At 45.1% G+C, this 24,855-nt stretch overlaps 1 protein-coding gene across 5 annotated transcripts in view; it reads left to right on the top strand.

The window, feature by feature from the left end:
• PPP1R9A (protein phosphatase 1 regulatory subunit 9A) overlaps nucleotides 1–24,855 on the top strand; it is a 375,255-nt gene that overhangs the window by 27,878 nt on the left and 322,522 nt on the right. For all 5 annotated transcript variants that reach the window (XM_082259086.1, XM_082259085.1, XM_082259083.1 and 2 more), the window contains exon 2: nucleotides 619–2,160. In XM_082259086.1, coding sequence (XP_082115212.1) covers nucleotides 772–2,160 — 1,389 coding nt within the window. In that variant the 5' untranslated portion in view covers nucleotides 619–771. The remainder of the gene's footprint in view (nucleotides 1–618; nucleotides 2,161–24,855) is intronic.

The raw sequence follows: 24,855 nt of genomic DNA, 5'->3' as shown, positions 1-24,855 counted from the left end.
TGCAGATCGCCGCCATTACACGTTAAAAAAAAAACACCAAAAATGACAAAAATCTTTCCCTTTGTTAGTAAACGCGATAACTTTAGCGCAAACCAATCAAAATACGCTTTTTGCGATTTTTTTTTACCAAACATATGTAGCATAAAACAAATTGGCCGAAAATGTTAAAAAATTTAGATTTTTACATTTTTTTTTGGGGGGGGGGGGGAATTTCATATATAAAAAGTGAAAAATATTGTTATTTTTGCAAAATTTACGCTCTTTTTTTGTTTATAGCGCATGATCAAAAAATCGCACAGGTGATCAAATACCACCAAAAGAAAGCTCTGTTTGTGGGAAAAAAAGGACGTGAAATTCGTTTAGGTACAGCGTTGCACAACCGCGCAATTGTCCGTTAAAGTCACGCAGTAAAAAATCGCAAAAAACCCCCTGGTCAGGTAAAATCTTCCGGGGCTTAAGTGGTTAACAATGAAATATTATGTTGTTTTCGAAATATGTCTCTCTTGTATTTTATAGAAAATACCCCACAAATGTGGCATAATTAAAAACAATCAGCAGCCTAACATTATTTTTACCTTTATAAACATCTCTCAATATTTTTTTTTGTCTTTGCCACAGCCTGCCTCAAAGATTTACTTGAAAGTTTAATTCGACAAGAGACATGTAACAACAGCAATAATTCAACAGTTCCTCAAGAAGAATCCAGATGACTTCACAACTCTGAGGAAGCTGCCTTCTTAGTCATCATGTACATTGTGCTCTCCTGCTGAAATGAACATGATGAAAACAGAAGCTCAAGTGGAGCGTTCGACTCTGCGGAGTGCCTCGCCCCACAGAAATGCCTATAGGACTGAATTTCAGGCTATCAAGAGCTCCTTTGACAAACCAAAAGCTGACGGGGAGGAAAAATCGAAAGGGGATGGCGAGGTGCCGCAAACGCAGCAGACCCGAGGACGCAGATATGGGTCCAACGTCAACAGGATCAAAAACTTGTTCATGCAGATGGGCATGGAACCAGGTGAAAACAATGGAGTGCAGATAAGAAAGTCCAAAGCAACGCCATCATCTCCTCAAAGGAAACCCAAGTCCAGAGAAATTGTGGAAAAGAAGGAAGTAGCGGAAGTAAAGTTCAAGACTACTGTTTCGGAAAGGATCAGCCGCTTTGACACTTTGGATGGACCATCCTTTTCGAAATTTACAGAAACTCGAAAGATGTTCGAACACAGTACCAATGAAGCTGGGCACTTGGGCCGCTATTCTTCAAGGAAGGATAGGCAAAGATCTGGTGAACTTTTAGATGAAGGTCGTGGAAGTAAGTCAAACAGGGGAAGTAGTGATTCTCTGGATAGTCTTAGCTCAAGGACTGAGGCCTTGTCTCCAACTGTGAGTCAACTTAGCGCAGTGTTTGAGAGCAATGATTCCCAAAGTCCCAATAATCTGGAGAAAAATGAGAACATTGAAGGTTATTCAGTAACTGGTCATTACCCAATGAACATCGCAACCCCCTCAGTTACCAATTTTGAAGGCTATGGACATTCGAAGGATGAGAATTCTTGGTCGCCATCAAGGGAAACTGACACGGACGCCGATATTACCCAACAGATGAACAGAGCAATGTCAAGAGAAGAAGACGGTCACATCACAGTTAAAGAGGTAAAAAGAGAAAGCATTGGTTGCAGTACATCAAACGACCACATAGAGACCAAGAATGATGTTGCTGATGGATTTGATGATGGACCTCGCGATAGACATGTTGCGAAAAAAGGAAATCATACGACACAACAGAACAATTTGTCAGAAAACTTCACAAATACATTTGATAGGACTACGTCAGTGGAGTCACCGACAGCCTTGGAAAAAAATGAGATGGCTAGCCAACCTCCCCCTGCTCCAATGTCCCTTGATGTTGGTACAAGTATAACCAGTGACTTGAACAGTTTGTCCACTGTCCAGTCATATGACCATTCCAGCTATAATGTTTACAGAGTGCGTTCACGGTATAATGCAGAGTGGGAGGAGACAGAAGCTGGGGATGATGACGACAGCGATGAAAATAAGTCTTACGAGCCAGACATGGAGTATTTGGAGATCCCTGGATTACCAGAAGAAGAAGAGGTTCCACCCCAGAGGAAGATTAAATTTAGTAAATCACCGATAAAAGTAAGCTCCTTTTTATGTACTTACCGTATTTATACAGTTTGAGCCGACAGGAGCTGTTTGTGTCTACAGTACATTGGTAAAATGACATAACCTCATTGTAATGTTGTAAAAACTGCAAGAATATGTATTTTTCTTGACCTCCATGTGCCTCTACAGCAGGGCTCGACAAACCCCAGGCTCCAGGTCGCATTGACGTCTAGAATTAGCAGCCTGGCGTCTGGGTTACACTGCGGCAGGTGTCTTGTCGCCAGACTCCCAAGTCTCCTGCAAGGTGTGGGAGTCTCCTGAATACGGGCTGCGGCTCCCTGACACCCGCAAATGCCGCACCCGCCTGCGGGAGACTCCCACACCTTGCAGGAGACTTGGGATGTCTGGCGACAGAAGGGTGTCTGTCAGCTGTGACAGAATGGAGCCAATGCTTCCTGTATAGTTCCGGCTCCGTCCTGTCACAGGCAGAGTGATATCAAATGCACCCCGCCTGTGACAGGAGAGATACAGGAAGCATCGGCTCTGCAGGCTTCCTCCAGCGCCGCTCTGTGATCTCCGGCAGCATTTCCTGCCAGCAGTACACACAGCAGTACCTGCCAGCAGTACCCACAGCAGTACCCACCAGCAGTACCAGCCAGCATTTCCTGCCAGAAGTACCCACGGCAGTACCAGCCAGCAATACCCACAGCAGTACCCGCCAGCAGTACCAGCCAGCAGTACCCACAGCAGTACCCACCAGTAGTACCCACAGCAGTACCAGCCAGCAATACCCACCAGCAGTACCAGCCAGCAGTACCCACCAGCAGTACCAGCCAGCAGTACCAGCCAGCAGTACCCACCAGCAGTACCCACCAGCAGTAACAGCCAGCAGTAAGTCACATGTGCTAGGGGTGAAACTAGCCCGCAGCACATAATTGTAAGTATTCCAACATGTGCAGTGTTTCTGACTCCTACCACCATGATCACTTCAAATCACTGAAGTGGTCATGATGGTTGCTGTGTTCCTTTAATATCTCTCAGAAGAAGTAAACAAAGTACACACGGGTCGAATGCCGGGCAACATCAGCCGGTTCATTAAAAATTGGCCACCATTGGGCCTGTGTGTATGGCAGCCGGTCCGACAGAAGCCGGCCATTCAGCATGCGCGAAAAAAAATGGCTCCTAACTTTTTTAGCTGGCTTCTAGATTTCTAGCAAACTTGTCAAGCCCTGCTCTACAGCTATATTTATATGGCCACTGGATATAAATGATAAACTGTTTTCCCTGTTTTACAAGTTCAGCTCACTGCTTACTGTCAACACTAGACCCTGTCATATGATGCGGGCTGCAGGTCCCTGACCCCTGCAAGTGCCGAGCCCACATGCGGGAGAGTCCCGCACCTTGCAGGAGACTTGGGATGTCTGGCGATAGAAGCTTGTCTGTCAGCTGTGACAGAACAGAGCCAATGCTTCCTGTACAGTTCCGGCTTCGTCCTGTCACAGGAGGAGTGATATCAAATGCACACTGCCTTTGACAGGAGAGATACAGGAAGCATCGGCTCTGCAGGCTTCCTTCAGTGCCGCTCTGTGATCTCCGCCAGCATTTCCTGCCAGCAGTACCAGCCAGCAGTACCAGCCAGCAGTACTCCCAGCAGTACCAGCTTCACCTTGGTGATTGTTCCGGTGGTGACGTGTCACCAAAACCACAACCTGCCTACCTATCAATGAACGTGCAAAAATTTAAAACATATAAAAGAACATAAACAGTACACCTCTTAAATACATGTACAAATTTTCCGTTAAGAAATGAAGTGATTAATTAGAGCTAGAGACCGCACTGGACTGGTTCAGGTGGTTACTGATATTTGTTTGTTGGTTCCGCGGGTAAGTGGTGGTGTTGCTCTTCCTTAGGAGGTTTCGGCTGCTACCTTACTGATATGACGGAGCCGTAAATTCAGTAAAACCAAAGCTTGAATGAGGAGGGAGGAGAACCAGTGCTGTATCTTGGCCTAGGCCTACAAGGCCCAGGCCTAGGGCAGCACTTTGCAGGGGGGCAGCAAAAAAGCTGCACCCCACACCAAATCAAAAACAGCCTTCTCCCAGCTCCCGCTCTAAAGGGGTCCCCACTGGCTTGTGCTACACTTTTAGTATAGTGCCAGTCTTATGGGGCGAATTGGGCTGGAGGGCAGGGTCCAGGAGGCAAATCACTAATAAGGCAGCACTGATGGGCACTGATGAGGCTGCACTGATGGGCACTGGTGAGACTGAACTTATGGGAACTGATGAGGCTGCACTGATGGGCACTGATAGACTGTGGTTGTTGTCTGTGGTTTACAGATGACAGGGGGGGTCATAAACATGAAGGGGGCGTGGCCTTTACAGGAAGGGGTGGATTATATTTAAATTAGGGGTGCACAAGTTTAATCAGGCCTAGGGCAGCACAAAACCTAAATACACCACTGAGGAGAACCCAGTGTCCACAAAAATGCAACTCTTGGCTGGAGATTACAATTGTTTATTGAAAGCCTTTTGCGTTGTACAAGCCAGCATTTGCCATCACAAATAATTCTGGTACTACTGTGAAGTCCATCAATCTCTGTTAGCACATACCAACAGCCCTGGAGAAGGGAGAGGCGGTTCCCTTGAAATGAATTGGCTCAACCTGTACATTTGCTTTTGATAATCTCCCACCAAGAGTCGCATTTGTTTGGATCCTTCCTTCTAATTCTAGCATTAAGAAATTAAGGACAGCCGCACAACAACATCTCATTTGCCAGTTTATTTCACAGACAAAGACAACAGTAGCCCCTGCTCAGAGAACGTCTCCTTTAACTCGTTTAACCAAGACGGGCTTATGACTAAGCCCTTTTTGGGGGAAACACGTTAGGGAGTTGGCTTCTGGGCTGGGGCTACTCTTGTGGTTGTCTGTGGAATAGGCTGGCAAAATCTATTTGGTGTGTGGCTGTCCTTAATTTCTTCAGTGTCTTTGGAGTTTTGGAAGTACTAGCCTTAACACTTTGCTTTCTCCAAACCGTGGAAGAGCTTGGGTAGTGGAGGATAGTTTGTTATTTCTTCAAAACACTTTTCAATGTTTTGTCCCCTTAAAAATGCTATAGGTCTAGAAAATTATTTGTTGATCCAACCAAAAAAATAGCAAGCTCCTAACTTCCTGTATTGAGCTGACAATGTTGACTATTCTGCACTGAAATCCCAAGCAGTGTTGTCGGCCCTACCCAGTTCACCCCTGATGGACCACAGAACACCTTCTCACCCTTTATGTTATGGAGATGAGGAAATAGGGAGCTGTTGTGAAGTCCAGGAGGGGAGAACCCAAGAAGGTGATGACACTGATTGGGATTGCAGTGCAGCAAAGGTAGCATTGTAAGCTCACAACAGGAAGCTAGGAGACAAATGCGCATGTATCGCAGGGATGTGCTGCGTATGCTTTTTATTTTGCCTAAACACAGAGCTATCTTTTCAGCGGGAATGTGGGGGAAAGCATTTCCGGCACCTCCAGCACAGAATGTATGCAGTGACAAGGGGTGCTGGGGTGTGCTGGAGGGTCTATTGATCGCTGGGAGATCTATTATTGCTGGGGAGGTCTGTTGCTGCTGGTGGGGGCACTATTATTGCTGGGGAGGTCTGTTGCTGCTGGTGGGGGTACTATTGTTGCTGGGGAGATCTTTTGCTTCTGGTGGGGCAATTATTGTTGCTGGGAGGCATTTACTATTGAGGGAGTGGTCTATTATTCCTGGCTGCCAAAGGGTCTATTAATGTTGGCTGCTGGGAAATTTATTTTTATGTGTGGTGGTCTATTGTTGCTGGGGTGGATCTATTGTTGCTGGGGATATTTTGTTGTGGGGAGTCTGTTGTTTTTAGGGGGGTCTATTGTTGCTGGGGTGGCTCTATTGTGGTTGGGGTGGATCTATTGTTGCTGAGGGTATTTTGCTGTGGGAGTCTGTTGTTTTTAGGGGGGTCTATTGTTGCGTGGGTGGATCTATGGTGGTTGGGGTGGATCTATTGTTGCTGAGGGTATTTTTTTGGGGAGTATGTTGTTTTTTAGGGGGGTCTTTTGTTGCTGGGGTGGCTCTATTGTGGTTGAGGTGGATATATTGTTGTTAAGGGTATTTTGTTGTGGGAGCCTGTTATTTTTAGGGGGTCGATTGTTATTGGGTTGGATCTATTGTGGTTGAGGTGGATCTATTGTTGTTGAGGGTATTTTGTTGTGGGAGTCTGTTGTTTTTAGGGGAATCTATTGTTGGGGTTGAACTATTGTTGTCGGATGTAGTTTGTTGTGGGGAGTCTGTTGTTTTTAGGGGTATCTATTGTTGCTGCGTTGGCTCTATTGTGGTTGGGGTGGATCTGTTGTTGCTGAGGGTATTTTGTTGTGTGAACCTGTTGTTTTTAGGGGGAAACTATTGTTCCTGGGGTGAATCTATTGTGGTTGAGGTGGATCTATTGTTTCTGAGGGTATTTTGTTATGGGGAGTCTGTTGTTTTTAGGAGAATCTATTGTTGCTGGGGTGGCTCTATTGTGGTTGGGGTGGATCTATTGTTGTTGAGAGTATTTTGTTGTGGGAGTCTGTTGTTTTAAGGGGAATCTATTGTTGCTGGGTTTGAACTATTGTTGTCGGGGGGTAGTTTGTTGTGGGGAGTCTGTTGTTTTTAGGGGGATCTACTGTTGCTGGGGTGGATCTATTGTTGTTGGGGTGGATCTATTGTTGTTTGGGGGGGGTTTGTTGTAGGAGGTTTATTGCTGGGGAGTCTGTTGTTTTTAGGGAGATCTATTGTTGCTTGGTTGGATCTATTGTTGTTTGGGGGTATTTAGTTGTAGGAGGTCTATTGTTGCAAGGAGTCTGTTGTTTTTAGGGAGATCTATTGTTGCTGGCTGCAAGGGATCTACAGTAAATAGCCCCATGAAATACTTGGTTCTGTATTCTCTAAAAGGGGCAGTACTGGGAGGTGGGTAGGGGATGTAACCAAGGGACATGCTCAGAGGTAGGTGGGGGCAGAGACAGGGGTAACTCGTAAGAGGGGTGTAATTCTGCGATAAAAAAGCCCTGCCTAGACATATTTGTTTCCAGTTTGGGCCACTTATTCCCAGTAAGACATTGCACATAGATTTGGAACAGAGAAAGAAAATCAGCCATTGTGATGTCATGCAGCTTACCATGGTCTCCTCTGTGGCAGCCAAGCTGTCAATCATTGCCAAAGGAGGGCAGACCTTTATACTCAGTGGTGCCCCCTGCTGGGGTACAAACATACCATTGGAAGACAAGTAGGTAAAGCATCCAGTTTGTGAGATTTATGACTTGTGTGCAAGAGAATGTTTTCTTGCTTCTGACTTGTATTTGTGAAGCAGTTCCGGAGGATTTGCAATGCAGCGTCTGGCTTTTGATTTGGATCTTATAGAGCGACGTTGACTTTTATTGCTGCATTCGCTCGGCTCCTCGCCTTGATTTATTTTCCTCCATAAAAATCATTGCGCAAGCAAATAATAAAAAAAAAAAGCAAATCAGAAGTGGCTCAAAACAAGCCATTTTTCCTTGAAAGCAACTGAAAGCGCAATGCGATTAAACACATTCCTGTTTTCCTTAAACAGCTTCTCATTTGGATCCCCGATTTGGATTTTTATTACACCTGAATTCTTCTTTTTCTGATCAATTGTTTATGAGAAATAAAAAAAATGCAAAGCAGCTCTACCACATTAAATCAATACAAGTCCGAAATAAAGTCCATAAATAGTCAACCAGTAGTTTTTAAATTTCACTGAGAGAAACTTCTATTCAGTATTTATGGACTTGATTCGGATTTTATTGTGGTAGTGCTGGTTTTTATTTATTGTTTTTATTTTTTTTTTACCATTTTTATTGTATGCTTACTGTAAAATGACTGCAGCCTTGGGCATACGTGCTGTAGGAAATTTATTACATATTTATTATTAATAGTCTTTTTTTTCTCTGCACATTTTATTCCTCATATGCTGTCCGGGGCATTTTTCTAATTATTCACACACATGTTAAATTCAGCATTTCTTGCTAGAAAATGACTAAGGCCCCTTTCACACAGGCGGACCGTTCAGATCCTCCTGTCAGTTTTTTTTGACGGATCTTAACGGTCCCCCCATGTATTCCTATGGGGCATCGGATGTCAGCGGAGACATGTCCGCTGACATCCGATCCGTCAAATCTGGACGGATGGACTTGTACCGTTTAGGAGATATTTACCTTACATGCAGCCAGTGACGTCACTGGCGCTTGCGCTCTGAAGGAACGGCCACTCGTGCCGTTCCTTCAGAGCTCCGTGCCGTGACCGTCGGCTCAAGCGCGCGTGCGCGGGAGTGACGTCACCGCGGCTCCGGCCAATCAGATGGCCGGATGCCGCGATCCCGGAAGACGGGCGACTGGACATGTCGCCCGTCATACAGGTAAGCGGACGGCACGGCGGGGGCTCGTTCTAAGGTAAGTATTTCATAATGAGCTAGTATGCGATGCATACTAGCTCATTATGTGTTTAAAGCGGTAGTATCCCGCTTTTTTACTCTTTTACCTACAGGTAAGCCTATAATAAGGCTTACCTGTAGGTACAAATAATATCTCCTAAACCGGCACATGCGCATGCGCTCTGAAGGTCCGGAGGGACCTTCAATCTATTTGCCGGGAGCTTGCCGGAAAATCACTCCCGCGCGCATGCGCGGGAGTGACGTCATCGCGGCTCCGGCCAATCATCGCGCCGGAGCCGTCTCTTCCAGCCAATCACCGCGCCGGAGCCGCCTAACCCGGAAGAGACGGCGAGGGATCATGGCAGCGCCCGCAGCGATGTCCGGGGGTCCGTGTCGGGGCTTCGTTCTAAGGTAAGTAATACATAATGAGCTAGTATGCGATGCATACTAGCTCATTATGCCTTTGTCTTGCAGGTTGTTTTGTTTTTTTTTTTTTTGAATTTTGGGTTTACAACCGCTTTAACTTGCAGGTGGCAAAAAGAAAAAAAAAAAGCAGCGGAATAATTGGTTGCTGTGTATTTTTTTCCTTTGCAAATATTTTCATAAACAAATTGGATTGTGTTCCGTCTCATGTGACCCCGCAGGCCCATCTCTGCAATGTGTTCTGCGTGTTTATAAACAAATTAGTTGTGGATCCAATCCATTTTCCTCGGCCAGCAAAAGAGCTTTGTGTGTGCGGTTATACTCTGATATTTCTTCTTAGTGGGGCAGAATATATCTGGACGTACTAAGCATTCCACCGTCATGTGTAGGCCTATTTAATAAGACTGATTGCTGGACGCCATTCCCTCTGATCAGCAGTTATCTTCTATGTGTGGTGACTACAATCAGGTTGCTGCAGGTTATTGCACTTGGTTCAGCAATGTTGCACCGCTCTGCCCTTAAAGAAGACCTCCAGCCTATTACTGAAAGGTATTGTCCATCCTAAAGCCCCGTACACACGTGCAGATTGTCGGTCGAAAAGATTCGGCCGACGACCGATCGGCCGATTTTCGGCTTGTTAGTATGATGCTTCCGACAGCCGACAGCGCACTTTCGGCCGAACATAATCTGTCGTGCAAGCATTAAAATTTTTGTTGGCCGACACCAGAACGGCCGATTGTTCGCCAGTCAGTACAGATTTCGGCCGACAGACAGCAGATTTGCAAGACTGGGCATGCTCAGAAAAGAAAAAACACAGGGAAAGTTAACCATCACATGACATCACTTCTGCAGTCGGCTGTTGTTGGCCGACAAAATTTGTGTGCAGTTTTCAACAGACAAGACAGCCCTGGACAAAAGACGGCCGACGATCGGTACGTGTGTACAGGGCTTTACAGCTAGACTTAGACAGCACTGGAACATTATAGATGACAAGCTCCCCTTCCGCCTGCAATCCTCCTGAGATGCCTGTGTCAGGAAAGTGCTTGGAGACATAGAAATGTGCCAGCTGCCAAAGCAGCCATCTCCATGCTAGCTGCGTTGTTGGTTGGCTGTGGGAGGGGGGCACCTGTCCGACCTCTCAGTTAGACTAATGCTGGCCATACACTAGCCGAAAAATCATTCTAAAATCTGTCATTTGGTCAGTTCGTTCTTCTTTCGTCCAGTTAATGGGCACAAATAGAAAATCGGTTTTAACTTTTCAGAGCTGAAAAATCGAAGGAACAGTTTTGAAAATTCGGCCAAACAAACGATAAATTGAAAGGTTAATGTGTTTCTCGCCCGAATTGTTTGCTCTAGGCATATGTAACAAACTGAATGAAAAACGGATTCATTTATGTACATTGAACGATTAATCGATCAGAATTCGGTCATTACATGATGGCACAATCGTCTGCTCTCACAGCCGAGTCTTCAAAAATGAGTTTGAACGATTTTCGTATAGTGTATGGCCAGCATAAGACAGCACTGGAACATTTTAGATGACAGGCTCCCCTCCACCTGCAATCCTCATGAGACGCTTGTGTCAGGCAAGTGCTTGGAGACAAAGAAATGTGCCAGCTGTCAAAGCAGCATCTCCTTGCTAGCTGTGTTGTCATACAGCCATAGAGGGAGGTAGGTACCTTGTTCAACCTCACATCTAGATTTATATTTTATTCCTCTTGCTTGGAACATTTTAGCTGACAAGCTCCCCTCCACCTGTATTCCTGATAAAATGCTCGTCTTGGGCCAGTGCAAGTGGAGATGAAGAAAAGTGCCAGCTGTCAAAACAGCCATCCCCTTGCTAGCTGCGTTGTTGGACAGAGGGGTGCCCTGTCCGATCTCACAGCTAGACTTAGACAGTACTGGAACATTTTAGATGACAAGCTCCCCTCCACCTGCAATCCTCGTAAGACACTTGTGTCAGGCAAGTGCTTGGAGACATAGAAATGTGCCAGTTGTCAAAGCAGCATCTCCTTGCTAGCTGTGTTGTCATACGGCCATAGAGGGAGGTAGGTACCTTGTTCAACCTCACATCTAGATTTACATTTTTGTCCTCTTGCTTGGAACATTTTAGCTGACAAGCTCCCCTGTATTCTTGATAAAATGCTTGTCTTGGGCAAGTGCAAATGAAGAAAAGTGCCAGCTGTCAAAACAGTCATCTCCTTGGTAGCTGCGTTGTTGGACAGATGGGTGCCCTGTCCGATCTCACAGCTAGCCTTAAGCCCCGTACACACGATCAGATCATCGAACTTTCCCGTACGACAGAATTCTACTTCAGAAGTGATGTCATGCTCTTAAGATTTTTTTTCCGTCTAAATCTGTACTAATGAGACGAATATCGGACGTTGTGTTGACGGACGACAAAAATTTTATAGCCTGTGCATCAGGATTTTTTCGGCCGAAAAGTCGGAGTCGGCTGTCGAAAGCACCATACTAACAATCCGAAAATCGGCAGATTGGTCGTCGGACGAAATTTCCCTTCAGATTTTCTTATCATGTGTACTAGGCTTTAGATAGCACTGGAACATTTTAGATGACAGGCTCCCCTCCACCTGTAATCCTAATGAGACGCTAGTGTCAGGCAAGTGCTTAGAAACATAGAAATGTGCCAGCTGTCAAAGCAGCATCTCCTTGCTAGCTGTGTTGTCATACAGCCATAGAGGGAGGATACCTTGTTCAACCTCACATCTAGATTTACATTTTAGTCCTTGCTTAGAACATTTTAGCTGACAAGCTCCCCTCCACCTGTATTCCTGATAAAATGCTTGTCTTGGGCAAGTGCAAGTGCAAATGAAGAAAAGTGCCAGCTGTCAAAGCAGTCATCTCCTTGCTAGCTGCGTTGTTTGACAGAGGGGTGCCCTGTCCGATCTCACAGCTAGCCTTAGACAGCACTGGAACATTTTAGATGACAAGCTCTCCTCCACCTGTAATCCTCGTGAGACACTTGTTTCAGGCAAGTGCTTGGAGGCCAAGAAATGTGCCAGTTGTCAAAGCGGAATCTCCTTGCTAGCTGTATTGTCATATGGCCATAGAGGGAGGGAGGGAGGGAGGGAGGATACCTTGTTCAACCTCACATCTAGATTTACATTTTAGTCCTCTTGCTTGGAACATTTTAGCTGACAAGCTCCCCTCCACCGTTATTTTTGACAAAATGCTTGTCTTGGGCAAGTGCAAGTGGAGATGAAGAAAAGTGCCAGCTGTCAAAACAGTCATCTCCTTGGTAGCTGCGTTGTTGTACAGAGGGGTGCCCTGTCCGATCTCACAGCTAGCCTTAGGAAAGAAAGTCCTACATGCACTATGTCCCCTGGGGAACAGAACGCATTTATAAAAATAGAAGTGAGACTTTACAGAACACCTCTCTGCACTATGCACAGCTCTCCATTCCGCCACCAGATGCTTCCTCTTTCCGTAAGTCGGCCTACAGCCTAATTAGGAGAAGTGAAAAACACCATAACTAGAAAGCACGGTCAGAATGTTCGGAGCTCTCAGGCAATCTGTGCTACTTTCTAAGCACTTAACTGTTATTTTAGTGACGAGGTGATAAGTAGCGCTAAGTGTTCACCTGCTGATAATCCACAGCCTGGCTGTCAGTCACCTGTACATCGCATTTATATGTGCTCTGCAGGAGCACTGCATTGGAACGTAACGCTACGGGTTTACAAATTTTTTCAATGTTGAGTTCTTGTGTTTCAATCTTTGTAGTTCCACAACAGCTGGAGAGGTCCAGGATGCAGGAAACATGATTTTATGGAGTGCCTTCATTATGGTTTTTTAATAACCCCTTTCCACCTACCTGTAGCACCCTACTAGGTGGGTGCTAGCGAGAAAGTATAGCTTGAGTTCTGTCTGCTTACCAGAGGGACTGCAGGTAAATCTATATTTTTCTCTGCCTACCAGACAGCAGGATCTGTTAGTGAGGTCTGCTCAGTGTGCAACTCATTGTGTCTGTAGAGTGTTTCACGCTGGTCCAATAGGGAGGCATGTTGGACAGCTGGAGGAAACCGGACGAATGGGTGCATTGGCATTTGATACAGTCCTGATGATTGGCAGAGGGCAAGTCGCCTTGGTGCATGTTGGGATACTGTATAGAAGCCAGGAGCACATGTGCTCGAGGTCTTTCGTTGGGGAGCGTAGTCCCAGAGAAAGGGGGCGGCTGCCTCCTCCTCTGTAGAGGTGCCATGAGGCCTCAGGGGGTCCTGCTGAGGTTCGGAAGAGTAGCAGAGAGGAGCTGAACCCAGAGGTGCAGGTAAGCTGACTGAGAGGGGAGACACTGGAGGATCTGTCTCTGCAGTACAGTGAGTACAGAAACTTGTGTCAAGAGGCCTGACCTGAGGGGGGCCACCCCTGCTCCTAGGATAATCAGTGGACGGGTGTCAGCTGAGAGAGGATGCTAGTGAGAGTTTTCCTGAAGATATCAATCATCAAGTCGTCTTGTCAGAGAGTAAAGAGAGCAAGAGACTTAACCCCCATTTACACTTGTGGCAGTGTGGATTAACAGCCTGGCTGTTCCTGATCACTAAAGATGTTCTGAAGATATAAGTCCTCATCTATGTGAATAGTCCAGTTGGAGTATCCCACTATTCCCTTCTCCTATCCCAATTACAAAATAAACAACAAAAAACCAACACCCTTAGACTGTTTATTTCTTTGAAGAGCCAACAGGAGCAAGGAGGGATTCGGGAACGTTACCTAATTATAACCGTGTGCTGGTAACCAGGGGAGCCCGCAGAGTCAATATCCAAGAATCCATGAGGGGACAGTGCTACCTTCCCTTTACCAAACTCTTAAAGTGGGGGCCAGAATGGATCTCCCGATCCCTGTCACAGTGGTCACATAATCGGGAACCCATCCTGCCAGACTGGGAGAGCTTGGTCACTGTGCTGGGAGTGAACTTACAAAAACCTTAGCTGCCATTGACGTGTGTGTGGGTGTTGCAGTCCACCCTCCTCACCACCGTACATATCCAGTGAAATATTGCCACAGTAAAGTATACTTCCTATAAAATTTATTTGAACAGACTGCATAATGAATCAAAAAGGTGCATGTACTGTTTTTTTGTGATTCAGCACACTACAGCACACATTATTGCGTTACCATGTGCTGCAACGTGCATCCATTTTTAAAAGAGGCGTTGGAGTGCCATTCAGAATGAATGCTACTGTCATCGCACCGACGCACACAATGTGCCTTTCTGTGTGAACAGACCCAAGACTACCCTTCCACAGGGTGACAACACTTGCTATACCATTTCACTGCAGGATATAGTTGTCACCCTATTTCAGGAAGTTTAAAAAGAATGCATTTACTGGCAGGATCGACAGGTAATAAAACTGTGACAGGGAGGACAGGGATGGAGAAAAAAACAAACCTGCTGTTTAATTGCTGTTATAATGGTTGGATCACAAGATTGGAGCGCCATATTGAAATGTCGAAAACCAAAAAGAAGAGGTTTTATACCAAACATGTAATGAACTTAACAGCAAACACGTTTCGAGGGCCTCACTTTGCCTCCTTCATCAGGGCTTCAGAAAACGGCTGTTGAGGGACTCAATCAGATACTCTCTGGATTATTGTAAATCATCCTCTTGCCACCCACATAAAGCCTAGTATAAACTATGGGTTATTTTCTATTCAACCCAGTGGGTTGAACAAAAAAACTGTCAGCTCTGGTTTGAGATGCTGTACTAACGATCTGATGTTAGTACAGCGATCTTCCACGTTTAACTGTTGTGTTCTGACAGGGGGATGCCCCCCCCCCCAACACTCCAATCAAACATGCTCATCTGACAGAAGCTGGCCGAACAGCTGGCTTCTGTTGGACCAGCTGCCATGCACACATGTCGAATGTCGGACGGTTTTTATTGAACCAAGCCCTGTACACACGGGCCGAATGCCAGGCGACATCAGCTGGTTCAATAAAAACCGGCCGACTTCTGTTGGACCAGCTGCCATGCACACATGTCGAATGTCGGACGGTTTTTATTGAACCAGCTGATGTCGTCCGGCATTCGGCCCGTGTGTGCGGTGCTTTACACATATGTGCATCAGCAGAAGGATGGGCTTTAACGCCAACACACCGCATACATGCGTCACTTGGCGGCCAGTGTTTCTTCGCTGAGAGCACAATTAGGGTCCTTTAACACTGGCTTTCTACCCGAAGGACTCCGTTTTGCTCAGAGGGGATCGATCCGCTGATCCCCCGCTGAGCAGGCGGATGACAGCTCCGTCTTTGCTTACTTTACAGAGACAGACCTGTCAGATCCCCGCTCTCCTCTATGGGAGATCAGATGATAACAGACCGCCTGTCCGTTTTCATCCAATCCGATCCTCCAGACGGAAGGAAAATAGGGTTTCCGGATCGGAAAGCCCGTGTTAAAGGGGTCTTGCTGTGTAGTTCTGGCACAGAGACATTCAGATTTCCATAGAGATGCCAGGGTGTGCGGGAAAGGATTAAAATTTCTTGGCCCCCTTCAGCAGGTGGTGCGTGTGTGTGGCAGGCTGCAGAAAAAAATCGTCATTTAGATTTTGCACATAGCTATACTTTAACAGGCGGTGTTATTGACTTTGGCGCGTTTGCAGTGTGTCCAGGACTTGTGCGGTGCTGCCCCCTGAAACCTGCAGCTTTGTCTATGGATGGAAACAGGCTCAGATTCTGGTGTGTCTTATGTTCAATCGCCTGGCAGAATTGCTTTTGATTGGAGGAAGAAATTCTCCCGGAGCTGATAGTGTGATTGATCTTTTCTGCGTGACGGTTTGTTCCGGATACGTTCTGCCTGCAGTTCTTCAGACGCTGTTGAAAGTCTGTTTTGCAGCGTGCGTTGTATTGATCCTGGTGTTACGCCAAGACTTCATATTTGTTTTGCTTATCCGCACTATTGTAGACCAAGTATTCTAAAAGTCAAGTATCAGGGTCTGTATTTGGAAAGGTGAATAGTGGTGTTTATGGAGGTACTCCGCAAAGCACCAGATGTAGTATTTAGTATATTTCTTGCTACTGTGAATAGGAAGGTTTCATATTCCGTCCCCTATGTGATAGCAATAAAGGTAAAGCCAAAGTGTTATTAAACTCAGAAACTGTATTCATTATATTTTGTCTCCCACAGTCAGAGCCAGGAAAAGGGGTGGGCAGGAGGGACGGCTGCCCTGGGCGCAATGGCTTACTGGGTGCACCTTCCTTCTGTTGGAAGCAGTGCTGTATTTTGGCCTAGGCCAACAAGGCCCAGGCCTAGGGCGGCACTTTGCATGGGGGCAGCAAAAAATGCAAACCCTCTCCACCTGAGACTCTATTGGCCACTGGTTGCTAGAGCCACCTCTCTCACCCCCCTCTCTCTCACTCACCCCCTCTCTCTTTCTCATCCCCTCTCTCTCTCACCCCTCCTCTCTCTCTCCCTCTCTCTCACCTCCCTCTCTCTCTCACCCCCTCTCTTTCTCTATCATCCCCCTCTCTCTCTCTCTATCATCCCCCTCTCTCTCTCTCTCTCATCCCCCCTCTCATCCCCTCTCTCTCGCTCTCTCTCTCATCCCCCTTCTCTCTCATCCCCCTCTCTCATCCCCCATCTTATCCCCTCTCTCTCTCTCTCATCCCCCTCTATCTCTCTCATCACCCCCTCTCTCTCTTTGATCCCCCCTCTCTCTCTCATCCCCCCTCTCTCTCTCTCACCTCCCCTCTCTTTCATCTCCCCCTCTATCTCTCCCTCCCTCCCTCAACCACCCCCTCTCTCTCTCCATCCCTCACCCACCCCTCTCTCTTATTTCCCCTCTCTCCCCCCTCCCTAACCCACCCCCCTCTCTCTCTCTCCCTCACCCACCCCCTCTCACCCCCCCCCCTCTCGTGAGATCTCAGGGGTTCATGCTGGGACTTGTAGGCCTTATATTTTGGAGGGAGTCACATCCGTTAAAAAAGGAGTGGGGCCCAATTTTAGTCTTGCCTAGGGCAGCACAAAACCCAAATACACCACTGGTTGCAAGGCTGACAGAATTAGTGACAGAGGCAATGAGTGACTGCTGGTTGTAGGATCCCCTAAGTTTGCACAAGCGCCCAGGGCAGTTTGGCATCTTTGCCCTGGGCGCTGGATGACCTTGTCCCGGCACTGCCCACAGTACACAGAACATGGAAATTATTTTAGTATATATAAAAAAAGAAAAATACCTTTTCTCAGCAGCAGTATATAGCAATCTTGTGACTTGTATCAGTTCCTAGTAAAGCTTGTAGGAGGAGTTTCATTTTCCCCTGATCCTCTGTCTGGACATGCCTGGACAGTGCTGATTGGCCCTGTGCTGATCACATGCACTCTCCCAAGAAAAAAAAAACTCTCTAGCAATACACACCAAACTTAGCATGTGCAGCCCGTCCCCTGGCTCTGTAAATTTTAGGTTATTTTTTGGAGACAGTGAAAGATGAGAAGGATCAGAGAGACAGGATCAAACAGCCTTTATACACAATGAAAAGGATTAACCCCTAAGGTTCCACAGTGAGTATAACAAGCATGCTTTACTGCATATACAGACTGATTTTACTGTTGTGGGTTTAGTAACACTTTAAGGTTTTTCACCTTAATGCATTCTTTGCATTAAGGTGAAAAACCTTCTGTACTGCAGTTCCCCCCCAGACCCCCTTTTTTCTTACCTGCGCCTAATCGAGCAATGTGCACGAGCACAGCGCTCCAGCCGCTGTCGCTCTACTCATTGAACAGATTGATAGCAGCAGGAGCCATTGGCTCCCACTGCTGTCAATCAAAAACTGTGACACAGGAGCGGGAGTGGGCCGAGTCTCGCTGTCTGTGTCAATGGACGCAGCAGTGGGACTCGGGAGCGAGCCCACACAGGTGCCCTCATAAAAGCGGCTTTCCGTGGGGGCACCTAATGAGGGGCCTGGAGCGCCAGTGGGGAACCCCAGAATAGGAAGATCGGGGCTGCTCTGTGCAAAACCACTACACAGAGCAGGTAAGTATAGGCATGGTTGTTATTTATTTATTTTTTTAAAAATTTAATGTTTACAATCACTTTAAGTAAAAAAAAAGTAAAAAAATGAAAGTTACATCTTAGCAGCTTGGTATGGGGGCACCTGAGCCAAGTCACAGCATCCTGTGTCCATTCAGACATGGAGTCCCGATGTGGCCCCGCCCCCTTTGTCTCCCGATTGGCTAGCTGACTTTGACAGCAGCGGGAGCCATTGGTGCTGCTGCTGTGTCTCAGCCAATCAGGAGGGAGCCAATCCTGGATGGCTGAGACACTCGTGGACATCGATGGTCAGAGAGGGACCTCAGGTAAGTATAAGGGGGGCTGCTGCACACAAAAGGTTTTTCATCTTAATGCATTAGGATGAAAAACCTTCTGACTTTACAACCCCTTTAGGTACAGTATATATACTGGAATAAAATATACTTTTTAAACCAAAGGCCATAGATTATACCATTTTCTTTCCTGAAACCACCAGAAAATCACTGGATTCTCCCATCAACACAGTCAGTGTTGATAAAGGAGTCCCTTCCATGGAGCAATCATGTTCTCCTGGTGGGAGGGTATGGGGAGCTGTCCCTCCCAGGACAACACAATCATTACTGTAAGCAGCTATAACTACTGGCAATAATTGCATGCTCAGAATCCGACATGCTGCCTGCCCATAGATGGATCGAATCTTGGCTGGTCTGCTGCTGAACCAGCTGAGATTCAATACATCTATGGCTGGCTTTAGTGTCACCTTAACCACTTGCTGACCTTGCTATGGCCAAAAGACAGCTACAGTGCGGCTGTCCAGGTCTGGAAAGGCATCAGTAGACGTCCTTTCAGTACTCCGTTCTCTGTGCGCCTCCTGCGATGCGCATCAGGGTAATGGGCCAATCACAGTGGCACTTTAGCATGTGATCAGCTGTGTCCAGTTAAAGCTGATCACATGTAAACAGACTTGTCGCTTATTGGCGGTCCTTTCCTCCAGCGCTGTGTCTGTGCCTATCAGTGCCCATCAGTCTTGCCTATTAGTGCCCATCAGTCCTGCCTATCAGTGCCCATCGTTGCTGCCTATCAGTGCCCATCAGTGCAGCCTCATCAGTGCCAATTATTGAAGCCTATTAGTGCCCATCAGTGCAGTCTATCAGTGCCCATCAGTGCAGCCTCATCAGTGCAAATTATTGAAGCCTATTAGTGCCCATCGGTGCAGTCTATCAGTGCCCATCAGTGCAGCCTCATCAGTGTCAATTAGTGAAGCCTATTAGTGCCCATCAGTGCAGCCTATCAGTGCCCATCAGTGCAGCCTCATCAGTGCGAATTATTGAAGCCTATTAGTGCCCATCGGTGCAGTCTATCAGTGTCCATCAGTGCAGCCTCATCAGTGCCAATTATTGAAGCCTATTAGTGCCCATCAGTGCAGTCTATCAGTGCCAATCAGTGCAGCCTCATCAGTGAAAATTAGTGAAGCCTATTAGTGCCCATCAGTGCAGCCTATCAGTGCAGCCTCGTCAGCGCACATCAGTGAAGAAGAAAAATTACTTATTTGCAAAATTTTATAACAGAAACTAAGAAAAACATTTTTTTTTTTTTTTTAGTATTTTTTAATTTGTTTAGCACATTATAGAAAAAAATTGGGCTAACTTTACTGTTTTCTATTTTTTTAATTAACAAAAGTGAATATTTTCCAAAGAAATTGTGTTTGGAAGACTGCGCAAATACGGTGTGATAAAAAAAATATTGAAACGATCTCCATTTTATTCTCTAGGGTCTCTGCTAAAAAAAATATATATAAATAATGTTTGTGGGTTCTAAGTAGTTTTCTAGCAACAAAAAAAAAAAAAAAAGATTTTGGTGTCAGATTTTTTGTGTCAGGAATAGGCCCAGTCCTTAAGTGGTTAAAGCTTTACCTGATTTACTAAGCTCTGGAGCAATTGCATGGTCTATTTGCCATTAGTAAGTCAACCCCCATGTCTTACAGCGTCAGCTAACAAAGTCTGTTCTGAAGAACCTTGTCTAATTTAGTATGCACCACAACAAAAAATAGGACAGCAAAATTTTATAACAGAAACTAAGAAAAACAGTTTTTTTTTTTTTTTTTTAGTATTTTTTAATTTGTTTAGCACATTATAGAAAAAAAATTGGGCTAACTTTACTGTTTTCTAATTTTTTAATTAAAAAAAAGTGAATATTTTCCAAAGAAATTGTGTTTGGAAGACCGCTGCGCAAATACGGTGTGATAAAAAAAAATATTGAAACGATCTCCATTTTATTCTCTAGGGTCTCTACTAAAAAATATATATATAAATAATGTTTGTGGGTTCTAAGTAGTTTTCTAGCAAAAAAAAAAAAAAGATTTTTTGTGTCAGAAATAGGCCCAGTCCTTAAGTGGTTAAAGCTTCACATGATTTACTAAGCTCTGGAGCAATTGCACATGCGCAGTGCACGGTCTATTTGCCATTAGTAAGTCAACCCCCATGTCTTACAGCGTCAGCTAACAAAGTCCGTTCTGAAGAACCTTGTCTAATTTAGTATGCACCACAACCAGAGTTATATAAAGTACTCGAAACCCATACTTGAGTAAAAGTACAAGTGCTCGATCAAAAAGTGACTTGAGTAGAAGTGGAAGTGCTCGATCAAAAAGTGACTTGAGTAGAAGTACTAAAGTATTCAACATTTTTTGTACTTAAGTATTGCAAGTAGTTTTTTTTTTAAATTTTGCTACTCAAGTACTGAAAGTAAAAGTACAAGTACTGTGTTATGTAGTTATTAAAGAAAGAAGTCAAAAGTTTGAACATCATATTGTTTTTTATTATTTCAAATGCAGCTTTTATTTATACATACAGTAGCATTATTTTCGTATGCGCTGATAATACACATGTTTTGAGCTTCATGAAACCTGCCATCTACTGTTCTGGCAGTGGTCATTTTTATAATTGTAACGAGTAACTATGCAGCACAAAAACAAATATCGGAGTAGAAGTATTGAAATCATTGAAAAAATGTAGTGAAGTAAAAGTGGAAGTAGGAGAAAAAAATTCTACTCTAGGAAAGTACAGATACCGCCTTTCGGTACTTAAGTACAGTAGTGAAGTAGTTCTATTTAGTTACTATACATCTCTGACCACAACAAAAAATAGGAGCTAACAGCAGACAACATTTCTTACTTCGAAAATAAAAAATAAAACAAGACCCTTTTCTGTGGTTTCACCTAGAAAATGAAATGAGCACACATGGAAAGAAAAGGAATCCGGCTATTAAGCTCCTTGTTGAAAACAAACAGATGGGGCTTTGTTTGTGCTCATTATAGACGGGGTTCATTGCGGTGATTATTATATTCCGCACTCGGTCACATGAAACAGCTTAATATATAAAAAGAAACATTTAATCGTTCATCTCTTGGGTTGGAGGATAGCAGCTGCTGGAATTGCTCTGTTTTTGCTGTTCTCACTCGATATCGTTTAAATTTCCCAGGAGACGAGGTGCTAGGAGTAGGAATGGCCCTGGAACCGCTCTTACTAGAGGAAGAAGTGCTTTGGAGTTTCAGGGACACTTGATTAAAGGATATGTAGCACCTCACTGAATGTCTATGTATCATAAATAATTGCTAATCTTTAATACAATACAGTGCTCCCCTTTATATGTTTTCCTTGTATCCCAGTGCTGCTGATCTCCTGCAACTTGCTGTTCGTTTGCACTCCAGTGATGCATGCATGTGATTTCAAAGGGCAGTTTCCCGAGGGTGAACTGGGAGACAGGAATGGAGTGTTGTCACCTTATAACAGGAAGTGCATGAACAAGGACTTTCATAGCAGGATCAGACCCCGTTCACACTGGGGCGATCCGACTTGCCGGGGCGACCTCACAGGTCGCGGCGTGCAGCTCGCACCGCGACCTCGGAGCAGCCGGCACGGACTTCATAACATTAAAGTCAATGCAGGTCGCTCCAGGTCGCCCCAAAGAAGCTCTGGACCCTTTTTCTAAGTCGGAGCGACTTGTGTCGCTCCTATTAGAACGGGTCCACAGCTTCTCTATGGCAGGCGACCTACGCCTGGTCGCCTGACAGGTCGCCCCAGTGTGAACGGGGTCTCATCTGCTATTATTTTAAAATAAAGTTGCAGATTTATAAACATTGCATGAACTCGTTAATACATATACGAGATTTAATAGCGCTTTTCCACTGCATGGAACCGAACGGTTCAGCTCGCTTTTGTGCTTTTCCACTGCTGGTACCGCATGGTATGGTGTAGGAACGGTTCGGTACGGTACGGCGGCGCTTTTCCACTGCATGGAACCGAACGGTACGGCTCTTATTATAAACAGTACCACCTCGATTGTGGTTCCAAGAGGTACCATACCCGGTACCATATCCCACAATCCTTTGCATGCAGTCACTACTAGCCACTGATTGGTCAAAGAATCCCGCCCACCCCGTTGTTATCCCACCCGCTTAACTTTAGTTCTACTTTAGTGGAAAAGCAAACCATACCGTACCTTACCGAACCGTTCCAACAACGTACCATGCGGTACCAGCAGTGGAAAAGCAAACCGGGCCAAGCAGGGCCGAGTAGAGCCGAGCCGGTACTTGCAGTGGAAAAGTGCCATTAGAGAATGGGTGTACATCTACTTTAAAGTTTGCCTGTCACCTAAAAAGGGCAATACAATGTAGGCTGTCTTTTGCATATTTCAATTCAAGGACTGGTCCATGCAATTCTGCTTCCTGCCCCTTCTCGATGGCCAACAATAGGTGTGTTTTTATCCTTCCCCTGCAGTTTTGAGGGTGGGTGAAGGACAGCCCACAGCCATGATGGATGGCCTGGTAGATGTAGATGCCTGGTAAACCCGTAACATACATTAAGCTGTCCTCTCCAACTTCCCAGGAGTTCCAGGTCCCAGGTTGCTCTTTTATGCAAATTTTGATACTTCCCTGCAGTTTTAAGGATTGGCGAAGGTTGGGGCATTACTACTATGGGTGGCTTTATTGGCCATTAGGAAGATGTGAAGGTTGAGATCATCAACTATTTAATGTGAGTCCAGCAAATCTTCATAAGGCAGAAGTACATAAAAAGGTCCCAAGTCAAAAGATCTCTGTCCCTCCAGATTAACCTAGGAGACAACCAACCAGATCCTATTTTTTTTACAACCAGTAATATCCTATTTACTGTCAACATTAAAGCCCTGATGAAGGGGGAGCATTGTGGCCCAGAAATGTGATGGCGTTTTATAGTGTGCAATAAAGATTTAATGGACATACTGACAGTTTATCATTGGTGCTCTTATATTTCTCACCTTCCTAGTGGCCAGTAAGACCATCCATTGTAGTGGTGGGCCAACCTTCGTCAAAACTGAGGTATCAAATTGCCCATACAATAGCGACCTGGGACCTGAAACTCCGGGGGAGTTGGAGAAAACCGCATAATGTATGTGTCGGGTCTACCAGATGTCTACAGTTTACCCATACAGGAGGCATCTAAGCTGTAATGGAGTAGTGTTATGCCCCAAAAATCCAGAATTTCTTGTGACCTTCTGTCGTTTGTAATCAAGACTTACTGGACTCACATGCTACTTCACATGTTCCTAATGGCCAGTAAGACCATTAATCATAGTGGTAGGCCAACCTTCGCCAACCCTCACCACTTCAGTATTAAAATGTGCCTACAAGAACGAGCTGGAATCTGGAACTCCTGGGGAGTTGGAGAAAACAGCTTAATGTATGTGTGGGGATCTACCAGATGCCTGCATTTTACCTATACATGCAGCATCTATGCTCTGATGAATGGACCCTCTGTTGTGTGCAATAAAGCTTTACTGGACTCACATATTATCTTTAGTGCTCTTATCCTGCTCAATAGCTGCTTAACCACTTGCCTACAGTGCACTTTCACCCCCTTCCTGCCCAGACCGATTTTCAGCTTTCAGCGCTCTCACACTTTGACTGAGAATTACTCAGTCATGCAACACTGTACCCATACAAAAATTGTGTCCTTTTTTTTTTTACACAAATAGAGCTTTCTTTTGATGGTATTTGATCAATACTGGGTTTTTTATTTTTTGTGCTATAAATAAAAAAAGACTGAAAATATCGTGAAAAAATGCATTTTTCTTTGTTTCTGTCATAAAATTTTGCAAATTAGTCATTTTTCTTCACAAATTTTGGCCAAAATTTATACTGCTACTTATCTTTGGTAAAAATAACCCAAGTAAGTGTATATTATTTGGTCTTTGTGAAAGTTATAGAGTCCACAAGCTATGGTGCGAATCATTGAAAATTGATCACACTTGATCACACCTGATGTACTGAAGGCCTATCTCATTTCTTGAGACACTAAAAAGTTAGGAAAGTACAAATACCCCCCAAATGACCCCTTTTTGGAAAGTAGACATTCCAAGGTATTTAATAAGGGGCATGGTGTTTTTTTGAAGTTGTAATTTTTTCCCACAATGCTTTGCAAAATTAAGATTTTTTTTTTTTTACAAATTGCCGTATTAACAGGTTATTTCTCTCACACAGCACATGTATACTTGCAACTACACCCCAAAACACATTCTACTACTCCTCCTGAGTATGGCGATACCACATGTGTGAGACTTTTTCACAGCCTGGCCACATACAGAGGCCTAACATCCAAGTAGCAGCGTCCGGCATTCTAGGAGCACAAATTACACATATCATTTCCTGACAACCTATCGCACTTTTGAAGGCCCTGGAGCACCAGGACAAACCCCCATAAAATGACCCCATTTTGGAAAGCAAACAGCCCAACGTATAATTTTTGAGGCATAATGAGTCTTTTGAATATGTCATTTTTTTCCACAAGTTTTTGGAATATGTGGAAAGAAAATGAAAACACATTTTTTTTACACAAAGCTGTCCATTTATGCA

Source organism: Pelophylax lessonae, assembly GCF_965119305.1.
Source record: "Pelophylax lessonae genome assembly, chromosome: 5".
NCBI lineage: Eukaryota > Metazoa > Chordata > Amphibia > Anura > Ranidae > Pelophylax > Pelophylax lessonae.
Note: the sequence above shows the minus strand (reverse complement) of the source record. Positions and strands in the feature narration are given on the sequence as shown.